Source organism: Dama dama, chromosome 22 (genome assembly GCF_033118175.1).
Source record: "Dama dama isolate Ldn47 chromosome 22, ASM3311817v1, whole genome shotgun sequence".
NCBI classification, from domain to species: Eukaryota; Metazoa; Chordata; class Mammalia; order Artiodactyla; family Cervidae; genus Dama; species Dama dama.
The window spans coordinates 16,027,178-16,043,400 of record NC_083702.1 but is presented as its reverse complement, the minus strand read 5'-3'; the positions used below and the strand labels follow the sequence as shown (position 1 = coordinate 16,043,400).

At 53.8% G+C, this 16,223-nt stretch overlaps 1 protein-coding gene and 1 long non-coding RNA gene across 2 annotated transcripts; one reads left to right on the top strand and one right to left on the bottom strand.

Moving 5' to 3' along the window:
- Positions 1–760: 760 nt before the first annotated feature.
- Positions 761–3,553, bottom strand: LOC133043664 (uncharacterized). The gene is made up of 3 exons (XR_009689751.1): positions 3,314–3,553; positions 2,981–3,139; positions 761–2,238 (listed from the first exon to the last, which is right to left on the bottom strand). It is a non-coding gene; the product is annotated as an uncharacterized LOC133043664 (long non-coding RNA).
- A 106-nt stretch (positions 3,554–3,659) lies between these two features.
- TNFRSF1A (TNF receptor superfamily member 1A) lies at positions 3,660–16,209 on the top strand. The gene is made up of 10 exons (XM_061124751.1): positions 3,660–3,971; positions 10,767–10,920; positions 11,148–11,276; positions 11,501–11,650; positions 11,803–11,881; positions 14,006–14,076; positions 14,193–14,306; positions 14,590–14,618; positions 14,820–15,096; positions 15,230–16,209. Exons 1-10 carry the CDS (start codon positions 3,933–3,935, stop codon positions 15,535–15,537), a joined length of 1,350 nt encoding a protein of 449 aa, XP_060980734.1. The 5' UTR covers positions 3,660–3,932; the 3' UTR covers positions 15,538–16,209.
- Positions 16,210–16,223: the final 14 nt, after the last annotated feature.

Sequence of the window (16,223 nt, the reverse complement as noted above, 5' to 3'; positions counted from 1 at the left end):
TTTTTTTTTTTAGCTTTAAAAATAGTTTATTTCCTTCTTCACTGACATCCCCTCCCCACACACACACATGCACATCCTGACCATTATTCAAAGCATCGCAAATTCAATAAAAACTGATGTTAATGTATTCATCTGACACGATTCAAGATAAAGTGGATTTTAAAAGCGAACAGATGACAATTATGGGGGCTTCCCAGGTGGCGCTAGTGGTACAGAACCCACCTGCCAATGCAGGAGACACAAGAGACTCGGGTTTGATTCCTGGATCGGGAAGATCTCCAGGAGGAGGAAATGGCAACCCACTCCCATATTCTTGCCTGGAGAATCCCATGGAAGAGACGCTTGGTGGGCTACAGTCCACAGAGTTGAAAAGAATCTGACACCAAGCGTGTTTCCTCCTTCTCTGTCTCAGGTTGATCAGACGGGTAGAGGAGACAGAGTTCACGCTGTTTCATGTTCCTAATGGAGCTTATCAGGTGAAGTGACTTGCCCAAGTTCATGATTTGTACAGAACCAGCTGGGAAACCAGGTCTCCCTGTGACACATGGGGTTGGAATGATTGGGCTGGGGCTGGGACCCACGTCACCGCCACTGGGAGTCCAGTGTCCTTTCGATGACTCTTTGCTGCTGCGGGGCGTGTGACACGTGATGGAGAGAAGGGGCTCTGTTATCTGAAGCCCCTTTCCCTTCAGCCTTTGCTCCACAAGCCCTAATAGCCAATCCCAGTTTGCCCCCTCTTCTTCTTTAAAAAAAAAAAAAAAAAATTATTTATGTAGTTTTGGTTGCGTGGGGTCTTAGTTGCAGCACACAAGCTCTCTAGTTGAGGTGTGAGGGCTCAGTAACTGCAGTACAAGGGCTTAGTTGTCCCGTGGCCTATGGGATCTTAGTTCCCCGACCAGGGGTCAAACCCATGTCCCCTGCATTGGAAGGCAGATTCTTAATCACTGGACCCCCAGAGAAGTCCCCTGCCTCTCTTGGGTTTCTCTGTCTCTCCCTTACCGTGATTCCTTCTTCCCCGGAGGGCTTATGCCTGTGCTCTCACCTCTTCCACAAGACTACTTAGCTGTTCATAGTCCTAGGTCCACCCATCTCTCACAATCTTTTTTAAACAGAATTTTATTGAACAGTTGAATACCATGTTTCTCAAGGCTTTAAGCTTGCTGAGTAAATAGGCATTCATCCTAAACAATGAAAGAGATTCTCCTTTTGTGCTGGGCTATGTGCAATGGCATTGGCAGTTGGAACAGACTATTAAAAATTTCTTGGAACGTTAAAAATAGGACACTGACACCTGAAACTAACACAACATTGCAAATCAACCGTATTTCAATAAAAATTTAAAAGAAGAAAAGAAAAAAAAAGCACAGGACATTGAAGTTGTTAGTGTTAATACAAAATATTAACATTAATACCATTGGGGAATTCCCAAGCTGTCCAGCTTTCAAAGCAGGAGTGTGGGTTCAACCCCTGGTCGGGGAACTAGGATCCTACATGCTGAAAGCCATAGCCAAATAAATAAATAAAACACATTGCTACCACTGACTGATCCTAAAGGAAATCAACTCTGAATATTCACTGGAAGAACTGATGCTGAAGCTGAAGCTCCAATACTTCGGATGCTGGGAAAGATTGAGAGCAGGAGGAGAAGGGGGTGACAGAGAATGTGATGGTTGGATGGCATCACCAACTCAATGGACATGAATTTGAGCAAACTCCAGGAGATGGTGAAGGACAGGAAGCCTGGCGCACTGCAGCTCATGGGGTCACAGAGTAAGACATGACTTAGCAACTGAACAACGACAACAACCACTGATTGAATGCTTAGTATATGTCAAAGCCTTGCTAAACACTTTACGTCATTTATCATCCACGCATGCAGTGTGAGGGGTACCAGCAAGCTTCCCATTTTTAACACGAGGAACCTGTGGCTCTCTTAGCATCTTTACACTGGAAACTGGGCAATTTGACTCTTGCACTGTATTTCAATGACTCGGCTTCTTTAAGAGCTCTGCTTTGGACCCACTCATGTTGCACTTGGAGCCTCCCTGGGTGATGGTAGAGGTGGTCCTCACCCTCTGTGGGTCCAGCTTTAATCCTCTAGTATCTCAGAAGCTGGAGGATGGGGTAGAGTGAAGTCAGCCAGAAGTACGGGCATCGGGTTCCATTGACACCTACCTGGGATCACAGAGGGGAGGACAGGAAGGTCCAGAGAGGGTGGATTCCAGGGTTGAGGGTTAGCTGGTGGATCAACAGATCAATGAGTGAGTGAGGAGCTCCGATGCCAAGTCACAAAACCCTAGGCCCTCCTTACTCATGTCTGGTCTCCCTGTATTTCTAGCAGTCTCAGCAGCTGGAGAACCCGGGGCCTGGACTGGGTCTTGGGGATGCTCATCGCATCCAGAGAACATTTGGGTTAATGTTGTACTCCGTTGTGGGATTCATCTGGGAGACGTCTGGCACAGATGGGCGTGGCATAAAACATCCTAAGAGTTGAGGGTGGGGTCTGACTGACTCAAGAGGATTGATAGAAAAGTGACGATTATCTATTGCAACAAAACAGGGCCCTTGGTCTGAGGTCAGGAGTCTGCGGGCTGGGCTGGCCCAGCAGGGCATATGACCTGCACGTCTCTGGGCCTCAAAGCATGGAAACATACACACTGCCATATGTAAAATAGACCGCCAGTGGGAATTTGTTGTATGCCTCAGGGAACTCAAACCAGGGCTCTGTAACAACCTAAAGGGGTGGGAGGTGGGAGGGAGGTTCAAGAGGGAGGGGACATATGCATATTTATGGCTGATGCATATTGATGTATGGCAGAAACCAACACAATATTTGAAAGCAACTGTCCTTCAATTAAAAGTCAATTTAAAAAACAGCAACAACAAGGAGGGGGTCCTGTAGTAGATTATCTTTGAGGGCAGTTTGGATCGATGTATTGGAATATTTGGGAAAAGGGCACTGGGAACGTTCTAGCAATACCTGATGGAGTGAGCTGTAATTCCATTAGGCCTCATGATGTCACCTTCCCCATGGAAACTGGGCCAGGCACTGTGGCTCTCATTTCATGGCCGAGGTCTTCTGGCAGGTTCAGCCAGAATCAGCAGTTGGGGGTCCCGCCAGGCACAGATCGGATGAGACCTGGTGGGGTGGGGAGTGGGGCAGGTCAGGACCTCCAGTCAGGGTTAAGCTTTACTCTGAGGTTTGGATTGCAGGTGTACATTCCCAAGAAAGTGAGACATTAGGATGTCATTGGAGAACCCTGGGAAAAGGGGAAGAGCCCTGAGGACTGGGATCACGTCTGGCTTCACTTACCTGACTGTGACAGCGTGAGAGAGGGTCTCTTCATTAGGCAGACCGGAACACAGCAGACCACACAGCTAAAAAAGCAGAGAGTTCTGAGCTGGAACCCAGCGAATCTGACTCCAAAACCCTGTCTTCTGTTCACTTGGGACAGGCCGGGCGTTGTGGGAGAGGAGGCGGAGGGCCGGGAGGGGTGCACCTGGGTGTTTGGGGGGGAGGGCGTGGTTAGACCCGGGCACGTGGCTTCTGGATCCCGGAGCCCTGCCTCTGACTACAAATGGTTAAGGGACCTTGCCCCCCCCCACCCCCTTCCTCCCGCCTCCTCCCGCCTCCACCCCAGGCTCTTCCTGTCCTGAAGTTGCAATACCCCATCGGCCTCTCTCCCTTCCCCTCCCACCTCCTCTCAGCTCAAGTTTTCTCGGAGTTCTCCTGGCTCCGGGCCGCAGGGCTGGCCTTCCGGGTTTGAGGTCCTCCGGACTGGGCTGTGTCCCCGCCCAAGTCTCAACCCTCCACTCCCCGACCCGAGGCCCGGGCTCCGCTGGGGAGACGCAAGGACTGTGTCGCTGCCACTGTCGCGGGCCGCCACTGCCCCAGCCCTGATGGGGGATTGAGAGGCCACAGCTGGCCGGACATGGGCCTCCCCACCGTGCCTGGCCTGCTGCTGCCACTGGTGAGACGGGGAGGGGGCCCAGGGCGGGGTGGGCAGGCGGGAGAGGGGCGCCTGGAGCTGGAGAGAGTGGAGGGCCGGGCCCAGCCCCAGGCCTGCGCGGGCCTGCCGGCACACACTGCCCCATTCACCCGTGGCCCGAGCCGGGGACAAGTTTGAAAGTCCAGGAGGGAAAGCGGCCCCAGGCCTGGGCAGGCTGAGAATGTGGCGGCAGGTGCCCACAGGGTAAGGAGGGGCAGTTTGTTAGGAAATCGAAAGGAATGGGAGAAAGAAGGTGGGTCCTCTCAGAGTCCGGGTGGTTCTGCCCGGCACGTCGTCGTGTTGGGCCGCGGAGAGGCGAGGCTGTCTGGGCGCCAGTCTGAGAGTGGAAAGCAGGGGCTGGACGCCGCTCGTGAAGTGGGGAAACTGAGTCCGGGAGGTGGACTGGGATGTGGTGGCCTGGGGGTGGTGGGCTTGGGATGCTGTGTTGGGGGCATTTGGGAAGGGAGTGGGTAACCACATAGGGGCTGAGATCCCTCAGCCTCCCCAGGCCCAGGCCTCCCGGCCCCCTGGGTGGCACTCTTCACCCTTGGTCTGTGGCCTCTCTCTGTCAGATGGACCCTCGTAGGAGGAGGCCGCAGAGCCCGGGGCCTGTCCCCTGGCCCCCTCCCCTGACCCCAACAACAGATCGCTTGCTTTCTTCTTCCACAGCTCAGTTTGGGGAAGTTGGTAGACACTTGTTTTCGTCACTGGAAAATGTCCCTTTCTCTTGCCTCAGCCTTCTTTGAGTGTATCCTTGACCCCTCCGCAGTGGTCCGGGGGTGGAGACCCAGCCCCTCTACCTAGTTCAGGGGACTGTGTTGGCCGCTTTCTCCAGGTTCATCCTTCTTCTGCCCAGTGGCCACTCCCCACCTTGACTCCCCCAACCTCTCCTCCCTCCCACCCTCCTTCCCCCAGGGTCTCCTGCTGTGTGCCCTAATCATTCCTTCTTTTCTGTCAAGTCTCCCCACAAGTCCAGGCTTCTCAGAGTCTCCTTTTTGAACCTTTCTCTCCGGTTCCTCTCTCTTCTCTGCTCTAGTCCACCTTTCTAGACACTAGTTCCTCATGAAGCACCCCTCCTCCCTCTTGATCTCCTTCGTCCATTCTTCCACACCCCCAAGCCCACCTTTCCCTTCTCTCCAGGCTGTCCTCACAGGCTTCCCCCTTTTCCCTCTCCCTGACTCCTCTTCTCTCCTGGGGCAAACCACCCGATCCAGTCCTGTCTCCCTCAGGTACTAGCTGTCTGGACTTGAACGGGTTATGTAACCCTCCATGTCTTGCTTCTTTATTTCTAAGATGGACAGAATAGTCATCACCTCATAATGTCATTGTTTTAGTTTGTTTTGTATTTAATTTAATTTTATTATTGGGGTATAATGGCTTTACAGTTTGTCTTAGTTTCTGCTGCATAGCGTCGTTTCAAAGATGACATAGATGGATATATATCAGGTATTTCATTCCTTTGTGCCTGCTTGGTGCTGGATAACTGTTTGAGGTGCTGGCAGTGAACACGGTCTTTGCCTTCATGGGATCTCTGATCTAGTGGAGGAACAGTGTATGGCAAACGAAAGCACTCAGTATTAATGAGAGCTTTTCTATTGGTAGTAGTAGAAGTGTGTGTGTGTGTGTATTGCTTAGTCATATCCAGCTCTTTGTGACCCCATGGACTGTAGCCCGCCAGGCTTCTCTGTCCATGGAATTTCCCAGGCAAGAATCCTGGAGTGGGTAGCCATTGCCTTCTCCAGGGGATCTTTGTGATCCAGGGATGGAACCCGGGTCTCCTGCATTGCATGCAGATTCTTTACTGAGTCACCAGGGAAGCCAGTAGTGGTGGTTATTGCTCAGTGGCTTCTGCATTTGGAAAACAGAGGTGCAAGGAGCTTGGATAGATAAAGAAAGGTGTCAGGTGCCTTGGATTGCAGCTGATCCAGTCCAGGTTGGGGTGTGACAGCTAAGAGAACAAGCTCAGCCTGGAACTGGAGGGGACACAGGAGGTGTGCGGTGCTGGGTAAGGCTGTCCCTGGGTCAGTCAATGAGCAGTGCAGGCAATACGGTGTGTGTAAGGGGGCAGAGGGTGGTGGAGGTGGGAAGAATGCAGGAGACACTGACAAAGCACACAAGATCTTGCTGCTCCCAAAGAGCTTACAGTCTTGTAGTCAAGACAGCTTACAGAAAAATAATGGTTTTAGAGATCTCGGGGAAAATGCCCACAAAAGCGTGATGCGGTGTCCTGGAACACCGATGGGAGGCAGAACCAGGAGCGGGGTGAGTGCTGTCCTGTCTGTGGATCAGTGCCCAACTCCCTCCCCAGTTGCCCATCTCTGACCTAACTAAGAAATCTTTTGTGTCTGCATCTTATCTTCCCTGGCGGTCCTATGGGACCTGCACTTCAAACGTGTTCCTCCTTGGTTTGTTGAATGAATCAAGGATGGAATGAGGGAGGGAATGCCTCCTGGAAATGGGGTTTTAGAGCTGAGATTTGAAGTCACAGACAAGCAGGAGGCTGAAAAAAGGGATACTGGTCGGAGGGAGAGTTTGGGCTTCCCTGGTGACGCTAGTGGTAAAGAACCTGCCTGCCAGTGCAAGAGATGCAAGAGACACAGGCTCGTTCCCTAGGTTGGGAAGATCTCCTGGAGGAGGAGGAAACAGCAACCTGCTCCAGTATTCTTGCCTGGAAAATCCCATGGACAGAGGAGCCTGGAGGGCTACAGTCCACGGGGTCGCAAAGAGTCAGACACAACTGAAGCGATTTAGCAGGCACGGAGGGACAGAACAATGGGGTTGTATGTTGGAGGCTGGAGGTGGCAAGAAGCTCAGTGGCTTGACTGTAGGGGTAAGACTCTGTTGAGGAACAAAAAAAGTGAGAGGGGCTCCCCTGGTGGTCTAGCGGCTAAGACTCTTGAGCTCTCAATGCTGGGGCCCTGGGTTTGATCCCTGGTTGGGGAACTATATCCCACATGCCACAACTAAGACCCTGTGCAGCCAAATAAATAAATAAAAATAAATATTAAAAAAAAAAGAAAAAGTGAGAAAGAGAAACTTGAAGGAAGTAGGGGAAGGGACAGAGAGAGAATCTTGACTGTGATCCTGAGTAGAGGAATTCCGGTCATTCATTCATTTCTTCATAAATGATTCTCTCATGTCCGCTGTGTCCAGGAATGAATCCAGAACAGTAGTAGGTACCTCTTCAAGTTCTCATTCAGGGAAGGAAGGAGTGACCTATGGAAATGATGTTCAGGGTCAGGCGAGAAAGATTCCTACACCTGTGGGTGCAAGTTGAAGCTTGAATGCAGATAAGCAAGGGTGTAGGCTGGACTGGAGCAGGGAATAGGCAAGGAGACAGTGGCAATGATAGGGAGTGAGGCAACCCATGGAGACGGCTGAGAGATGACGGAGGAGGTTTGGCAAGATGGACTACAGACCTGGATTGAGGCATGGGAGGGATGGGGACCCGGAGGAGAGAAGGGTGGCCAAGACAAGTTGATGTTGTGATATCTGTCTAGATCAGGAGGTTGATGGGTTTTGTTTGGGGGCATGTAGAGGGTCTGGGAATTTGCCAAGTGAAGTGCTTATCTGACAGGCTCAAGCAGAGGTTCTCAGACTCTTATCTGCCTTGTGTTCAGGCAGGAATGTTCAGACTCTTATCTGTAAGCGCTGCCTTCACTCACCAGGGATGCTCAAAAGGAGAGGAAGGCTTGCCAGCATCTCCTGTGAGATTGTGCAAGTGGGTGTGCGAGTGTGTGGGAAGGAGAGAGGAGTTTTCCCCTGGAGATAAATGTATTCCTACAGTCCAGCACTGACTCCCGTCTTCCCACTATGGTTATCACTGGCTTTTACTGGAGTGGAAGAGACATAGTCATAAAATAATTCAGTCAAACCACATTTATTTTGCCTCTACAGTTCTGTGTGCGAGGGATTAGACAGTATCTCTGACCAAAACACTTTCAGATCTCTCATCGCATAGTTTATGGTCTACTTGGGGAGATTATTATCTAGTCACCCAAAGCTGTTATGTTATGGTAAGAGCCCAAAATAGATATAATAAATTCATGTTTTTAAAGTTCACGGGGTGGGGTTTGCATGGGATGAGCTGGAAGGGGGGAAGCCTCACTGATGGGGGGCTTCAGGGGAGGGAGGCCGGGCCTCAGGCTCCAAGCAGAGCCTTGGAGGAGAAGCTGTCTTAAGCTCCCCAAAGATTTTGACATCAAATGAACAAAACGCACTTTAATGAAGAAGTGAATGGGGGACGGGATAGTGAGGCGGCCGGTCAGAGCGAGACCACAGGGTCTGCTGTCAGCTCTTCCACCCCCACGCTGCAGCCCCAGGGCAGGAAGTCGCACTTAAAAGCCTCCCCAGGCGGAAGTTGTGGGGGAGTTGGAGGGGTGCTGGGCCACCTCCTCAGCTGTCTCTCCAAAGGCACCCCAGCTTCCTGCCTTTGCCCCAGGTTGACTGGGGTCTGGGCGCTCAAAGCTCACCCTCTGTTTCTACTGTTTTACTGCAACCTGCCAATGCAGGAGACATAAGAAACGCGGGTTCGATCCTTGGGTCTGGACGATCCCCTGCAGGGGGGCGAGGCAACGCACTCCAGTATTCTTGCCTGGAGAATCCCATGGACAGAGGAGCCTGGCGGGCTACCGTTCATAGGGTCTCAAAGAGTCAGATAGACTGAAGCAACTTAGCACAACACGCATTTCCTCCGTGCCGAGGGATGGCGCCCACTAGTGGGGGGACCTGAGGCCCTGGCCCCTAGGATCCAAGTGGGCTGGCCTGGGGTGCAGGTGGGGACTGCCCCCCCACCCCCGCCGCCCCACCCCGGATATGGTGCTGGTTGCCTTCCATCCCTGTTTGCTTGCTCCCTCCCTCATGGAGCTGGGCGTTCAGAGCTCTGGAGTTTTTCCTGTGCAGCCTGTGGGCTTGCGGGAGGGGCTGAGGAACCTCAGAACTGGCCTTGTTTCCTAAGGATTATTTGAGGACCCCCAGGGAGGTCCCCAAGCCCAACGCAGCTGGCCAGAACCAGCTGAGCTGTGGGAAAGCAGTGAACTCAACTGGGAGGGCAGCCTTGGTTCGCTCCCTTCTGGAGCTAGGGTGGGTCAGGGGGCCCTCGTCGTCGGGGGGACTGGCAGAGCTGGGAGGAGGAGGGGTCTGGGTGAGGCTGAGTCTAAAGGAAGGATGCTGAGGGGTGGGAAGGAGCTGAGTGGCCCTCCGGGAGGGGGAGGGGCGGGTAGTGACCTGAGAGGGGGAAGCCCGAGGTCACCGGAGACTTCCCTTTGGATGGAATGGGATAGGGAGCCATTTCCCGAAAAAGTGGGCCAAGAGGGACAGAGACCCATGGCCTGGCTGTTTGGAGGAGGAGGAGGGGAAGAAGGGGGGTGCTGCGTGGGGATAGAGCCTGGCCCCAGGCGGAGGGAATCAGATGGGATCCAGATTGCGTGCTGGGTCCTGATCCCATCAGCCTTTCAGCTGACTCATGACCCTTGAGGAGCCGGGGAAGCGACGGGTCCCCTCGCCCTCCCCTGGATTCCCTCCCTCCCTCTGGCCTGAGTCACTGGGCGGAGCTGCTGGGAAAAGATTTCCCTTTCCCGGATCTGAGTTAACCCCCAAAGTGCTGGGGATTGCGGCAGGAGGCCTGTGGCCTGAGAAAGCCTCTCTGCCTCCTTCTTGGGAAGCTGATTCCTCACCAACCTGCAGTCCCTGGAAAGCTGCACCCCCCCCCAACCCTGGCTCAGAACTGGACCCCCAGTCCGCCCCCATTCTTTTTCCTGACGCTGTCTCTGCAGGTTGGCTCTGCTTCCAGCCGCCTGGATGTAGTTCCAAAGTCCCCTGACCTTAGGTGCTCTGAGCCCTTCTTCGGGAAAGGAACTGCACGGACAGGATTGGGAAGCCCTTCCCATAAACATCCCCAAACTCTTCCTGTTGCCCTGGAAGCCCCAGGCCTGTTGTCAGGAGCTGTGGCACGGGGCTGGGGTGGCTAGGGAAGGGTGCTGCCTCTGGGTAGGGGAGGCGCCCTAGAGGGTTGCAGCTGGGTTTCTGAGTGTGGCTTCCTCTGGCTGGGGCTGGGGCTGAGGCTTCTGACTGCTGCAGCGACACCCAGAGGGGAACTTGGGGGTGACCTGCTTACAGCTTACCTGCTCTGTGCTGCCAAGCCCTCCTGTCCTGGCTGGGGTCTCTGGGCTCTGATTTCCTGCCAATGAAGTAGACATAGAAGACTTGGGTTCGATCCCTGGGTTGGGAAGATCCCCTGCAGGAGGAAATGGCAACCCACTCCAGTATTCTTGCCTGGAGAATCCCAAGGACAGAGGAGCCTGGTGGGCTACAGTCCATGGGGTTGCAAAGAGTCGGATACGACAATGTAATACAGGAAAGGGCATGACCCTAAAGATTCGCCTCTGTGAATGTTCAAAAAGTGAATATACCGTGAGCACAGCACCCAGATGGAGAAACGCCATCTCAACCTTTAGGGCTGCTCATTGGAAGGAAAGAAAGGCCTGTTCTCAACCCTCCAACTGAACATCTGCCCTGGTCCAGTCCTGAGGGCTGGTTTGGGGAAACAAGGATAAAGTACAAGCCGCACCTGGGATCTTCCAGCCTTGAGTTGGAGGGAAAAGGATGGGAAAACGAGAGAACAATGGTGATGGCACAGTGCCAACAGCCTAGGCAGAGTGTGGATGGGGTTGTCCTGGGGAGAAGACTTGAGAAGGCTGGGAAGGCTTTAGACTTGCTACCTCTACGATCCCCATCCTCCCTCTCCTGAAGGTCCTCCTCCATCTGACTCCTCCCCAGGTGCTTCCGGCTCTGTTGGCAGATGTGTACCCCGCAAGTGTTCCCGGGCTGGTCCCTCACCCCGGGGACCTGGAGAAGAAAGAGAGTTCCTGTCCCCAAGGAAAATATAACCACCCTCAAAATAGCACCATTTGCTGCACCAAGTGCCACAAAGGTAGGAGAAAGAGATCCCCGTGGAACTCCTCAGTCAGGAGGCCCTGTTTCTTCCTTTGCATTTTCCAGATGTTCTAGAACCTGGCTTGGTTGCCTCTCCTGGTCTGGGGCTTTCTCCCTCCTTTCCTCTCCTAGGGATTTTGGGGAGGTGTCCAGGCTATCCTCCCAGGCCTGGGGCTCCTCCCCTGAGCTCCTGACTGCAGCCTAATTCCAACCCCCGAATCACAGGTACCTATCTGTACAATGACTGTCCGGGCCCGGGGCTAGACACGGACTGCAGGGTATGTGCCTCTGGCACCTACACCGCCTTGGAGAACCACCTCAGACGATGCCTGAGCTGCTCCAGGTGCCGGGATGGTGAGTCTCAGGAGGGCGCAGGGCTCTGAACAGACTGTTTCAGGTGGATGTTCAGAGGGGTGTGCAGTCTGTCTCTAGGGGAGGGGACAGGTGTGTGCTGCTGGGGGTGGGCAGGGACGCTCGTGCACAAGTGACTGAGTGCATGGCTGTGAGCGTGTGTTACACAGAGAGACACACCAGATGAGGAGCGTGGGGGCTCATACCCCATCTCCTCCCCTCACCAGAAATGTTCCAGGTGGAGATTTCCCCTTGTACAGTGGACCGGGACACTGTGTGTGGCTGCAGGAAGAACCAGTACCGGGAGTACTGGGGTGAAACTGGCTTCCGGTGTCTGAACTGCAGCCTCTGTCCCAACGGCACAGTGAACATCCCTTGTGAGCATGGCTCTCCCAACCCCGCTCCCCGCCCCATCTCCATCTCCAGAGAAGGGTCTCCACCTTGCTGCACCCCTGCCCCTCCCGGCCCTCCCTCTTGCCCTCAGGGTGAGGGGCGTCCTCTTTCAGCTGTGCGGCTTGTCTCCCCACAGGCCAGGAGAGACAGGACACCATCTGCCACTGCCATATGGGCTTCTTCCTAAAAGGCGCCAAGTGCATCTCCTGTCATGAGTGAGTCCTTCCGCCAGCTGCTGGGCACTGGATTGGGGTGGGAGGATGGAGAGGTTCTAGGGGGTGCTTTTGCTCCTACGGGATGCTTTTTCTTTCTTGTGAATTTTTATTTATTTATTGGTTACGAGAGGGCTTTCTCTCATTGAGAGCAGGGGCTACCCTCTAGTTGGGGTGCACGGGCTTCTCATTGTGGTGGCTTCTCTTGTCGCAGAGCACGGGCTCTAGGGCACTCGAGCTTCTGTAGTTGTGGCACATGGGCTAAAGAGTCGCGGCTCTGAGAGCCCGGGCTCAGTCATTGTGGCGCACGGGCATAGCTGCCTTGAGGCATGTGGGATCTTCCCGACCCAGGGATCGAATCCATGTCCCCTGCATTGGCAGGCAGATTCTTAACCACTGGACCACAAGGGAAGCATGATACTGGCTGTTTGGTATGGGAGACACTTCATGTCGAGATGCCAGCGAATCTTCCCTGCCCCCAACTTGTTCAGAAATCTTACGAAGTCTGAGGAATAGAGGCTCATACCCCCAAGGACTTGCAGTTCCTTTTAGACATTCAGATCTTTTTCTGAGGACATTCAGATTCTTGGGTGACAGACTCTGCTATTGATTCTAGGAATACACGTTTACATCTCTGAAATCAGACTGCATCTTACAAGAGTTGATGGCACAGGTGGCAGCTGTGTGTAGGATGTAAATAATGATGCCTTTGACTGTTAGGTTTGATGCAGCACGGTCTTCCCTTCCCAGTCCTTTTGACCACGCCTCCTCACTCCTTGCTCTGCACACTTGCTTCCAAAGAGGAAACTCTGAGGGCTCTGCAGTTGAATTGCCCTGGGTTTAAACCTCAGGCTAGCCACATATTGGCTGTGCGAGCTTAAGCCAGTGACTTAACATCTCTGAGCCTTAGTTCTTCTTTACCTTTAAAGTAAAGATAATGACATCAGGTTGGCAAAGTTGTAAAAACCACAGAACATAACTACAAAGTGTCTGATGAGAAATTAGTTTCTTTTTCCCACTAGTCTCTTTTTCTTAAATCACTTTTACACCCTTTCTGCGTGAGCTTGTGAGTTGGGCAAAATCAGCTCTCTTTGTTTGCAGATTCCCGTGGAGAACTCACCTCCTCAAGTTCCTTCCAGAACCCCTGATGTAGTTCTCATCCTTCCGTGCTGCCTGGTGCCAGCTCCCAACATGGGAAGATGTGCTTGTTCTAGTCTCTGGCTCCCCCCAGCAAGATGTGTTTTTCAATGGTTCACATGCGTGCTAGACCCCCTCTCAAAGTCAGGTGCTGTCATCAGCAGTGTCATCTAGAGAAAAAGTCCTTTCATCTCTCTGCCACTGGATTCTCATCAGTAAAACAAGGATAAAATAATTCAAAGGACTTCCCTGGTGGTCCAGTGGCTAAGAGTCTTCTCTCCCAGTGCAGGGAGTCTGGGTTCCCTGGTCGTGGAACTTAGATCCCACATGCCACAACTAAGACCCAGTGCAGCCAAATATTTAAAAACAAACAACAAAAAAACATTTCAATGACAGTCAGCATGTATCAAGTGTTCACTATATGTCAGGCATAATTATTTTACTTAATCCTTAGTCCAAGTAGGATCCCCGTTTTACTGATGAGAAAACTGAGGCTTACAGGTGAAGTGATGTGCCTGTAGTCACACAACCAGTCTAGTGACTCTTGACTCTGACTGGTGGCTCAGTGGTAAAGAATTCGCTGCCAGTGCAGGAGACACAGGAGATGCTCATTCAATCCCGGGTCAGGAAGATCACCTAGAGAAGGAAATGGCAACCCACTCTAGTATTCTTGCCTGGGAAATCCCATGGACAGAGGAGCCTAGCGGGCTACAGTCCACGAGGTCACAGAGTCAGATATGACTGAGCAGGCACACACTGACTGCTTTTAACTCTTTCTCTACACAGTCTCTTCAAGATCAAATCCAGCTCTAAAATGAAATGATTCTGGGATCAGCTAATTTTTTTTTTCCTTCCTCTGCATCAGTTGCCAAGATAGCTAAATATTTGTAAAGGGCAGAATTTCCAACAATCTGTATGGGTCTTTCTATTTTTTTCCCCCTTTATTCCTCTTAATGCGGGGCCTCTACTCACCAGCACTGTCTCTTTTAGGTGTAAGAACAAGGAATGCGAGAAATTATGTCCAACCCGACCTTCAACTGGTAAAGACTCTCAGGACCCAGGTGAGGAGAACTATCCTAGTGCCCAACCAAGCCCAGGGGCCCTTTCCTGGTCTTGCCCCTGCCCCCATCCATCCCGTACTGCCCAGGCCTCTGACCACGTTCTGCTCCGTCTCCAGGCACTACAGTACTATTACCCCTGGTGATTGTCTTCGGGCTTTGCCTGGCATCCTTCGCCTCTGTTGTTTTAGCATGTCGCTACCAGCGGTGGAAGCCCAAGCTCTACTCCATCAGTGAGTGGGGACTTTGGGAGGGCAAGGGTATAAGGGAGGGTGGGGTGCACAGGCACGAGGGAGATTAAGGGTGTCCTCTTAGTTCCCTGCTGAGGACCCCACTGGCCTGAGCTGGTCCGGGATGGCTGGTGAGAGCTCATACTGCATCAGTGATTCTCTCGTCCCTGGGGTCACATAGGCCCTGAAGCGTGTCACCACAAGGGCCCACCACCAGTCCTGCGATGGGCGCTGGGGCTGAGAAAGGAAGTGAAATTTGTGACGCTCTGTTTCTTTTTTTTCTCAGTTTGCGGGCAGTCGACTCTGGTAAAAGAGGTAAGATGAAACCGGGGAATGACCCCCAGTCTTCCCTGACTGTCCACTATTACCTTGTAACACCCAAAGCACCCAGAATCAACCCCTCGCCCTAGGTCTCCCCTGATTCCCTCTAGCCCGGCTCCCATCCATAATCCAGAAGAACTGGGGCTGTGGGGCTGTTTTTCCTCTTGTGCTAATGCTGTGCCGTCCCTTCCTCAGGGGGAGCCAGAGCTCCTGGCCCCGGCCCCAGGCTTCAACCCCACCACCACCATCTGCTTCAACTCCACCCCAAGTTCCAGTCCTGTCTCCATTCCCCCTTACATCCCCTGTGACCGGTCCAGCTTCAGAGTCGTCACATCTCCCTCCAGCGAAATGGCCCCGCCCCATCTAGAGGCTGGCCCCATTCTCCCGGGGCCTCCGGCCTCCACCCACCTCTGCACCCCAGTTCAGAAGTGGGAAGCCAGCGCCCCCAGCGCCCCCGATCAGCTCGGGGATGGTGAGTTCCTCATTCATCCTCTCTGGGAACCCCGGCCGAGGAGGCGGGTGGGCGGGGCGCCCTGTGTGGCGAGCGCGTGGGGGGCTGGGCCGGAGGGCTGCCGCTCCAGGCTCACCGCGCTGCCTCCCTGCAGCCGACCCCGCGACCCTGTACGCGGTGGTGGACGGCGTGCCCCCGTCGCGCTGGAAGGAGTTGGTGCGGCGGCTGGGACTGAGCGAGCACGAGATCGAGCGGCTGGAGATGGAGAACGGGCGCCACCTGCGCGAGGCGCAGTACAGCATGCTGGCGGCCTGGCGGCGGCGCACGCCGCGGCGCGAGGCCACGCTGGAGCTGCTGGGCCGCGTGCTCAGGGACATGGACCTGCTGGGCTGCCTGGAAGACATCGAGGAGGCGCTGGGCGGCCCCGCCCGCCTTGCGTCCGAGCCCCGCCTTCTCCGGTGAGGCCCCGCCCCTCCGACTGCGGGCCGCCCCGCCCTGTGGACGGCTGCTTCCTTCCTGCGCCAGGCAGCCCGGAAGGACCTGCGAGATGCCCTCTGGACCTCCTGGTTTTTTTTCTGGAGAGGAAGAGTCTTGTAGGAGCAGGCACGATCTGGCAGCCACTGACCTGGTGCTACTGCCTCAGTGTACATAGCTTTTCTCGGCTGCCTGAGCACTGCTGGCGGGTCAGCTGTGTCTAGTATGTGTGTATCTCCGTGTAGAATGTGTCTGCGTGTAGCGTGTGTCTGCATGCAGTACGTGTGTCTGTGTCTCTGTATGTGCGTCTGTGTGATGTGGAGTGTGCGTACTCGTGAGAGAGGCCGAGTGTGCCCGGAGCCGATGGCAGTGGTTGCGAAAATGAGGGGCGCCCTGCCTCATTGCCTGTTTTTTTGGACTTGGAGAACCCAGCAAGGCAACTTGAGGACCCTATATTCGTCCCTGAGCCGGTTTCGCAGTAGATAAGCCATCTTTGTATCCACTCTGCACATCCACTCATCCATTCTGTACACTAATAGAAACTTTGTCCCCCTGCCTGGACCAGCTGAACTGTCCCTAGGCAGGGGGGGAGCACAGAACAATGGGGCCTCCCAAGCGAGCTGTGGACTTCTGTAAATACACTAAAATCCTCCAGTTAAAGCTCTGCTCCCTGG

Bases quoted from the DNA above. Each gene is read 5' to 3' on its own strand.
- TNFRSF1A (XM_061124751.1), top strand. From the start codon at position 3,933: ATGGGCCTCCCCACCGTGCCTGGCCTGCTGCTGCCACTG. The intron at 11,882-14,005 runs GTGAGTCCTTCC...TGTCTCTTTTAG, and splicing joins AAGTGCATCTCCTGTCATGA to GTGTAAGAACAAGGAATGCG. The intron at 15,097-15,229 runs GTGAGTTCCTCA...GCCTCCCTGCAG, and splicing joins CCCCGATCAGCTCGGGGATG to CCGACCCCGCGACCCTGTAC.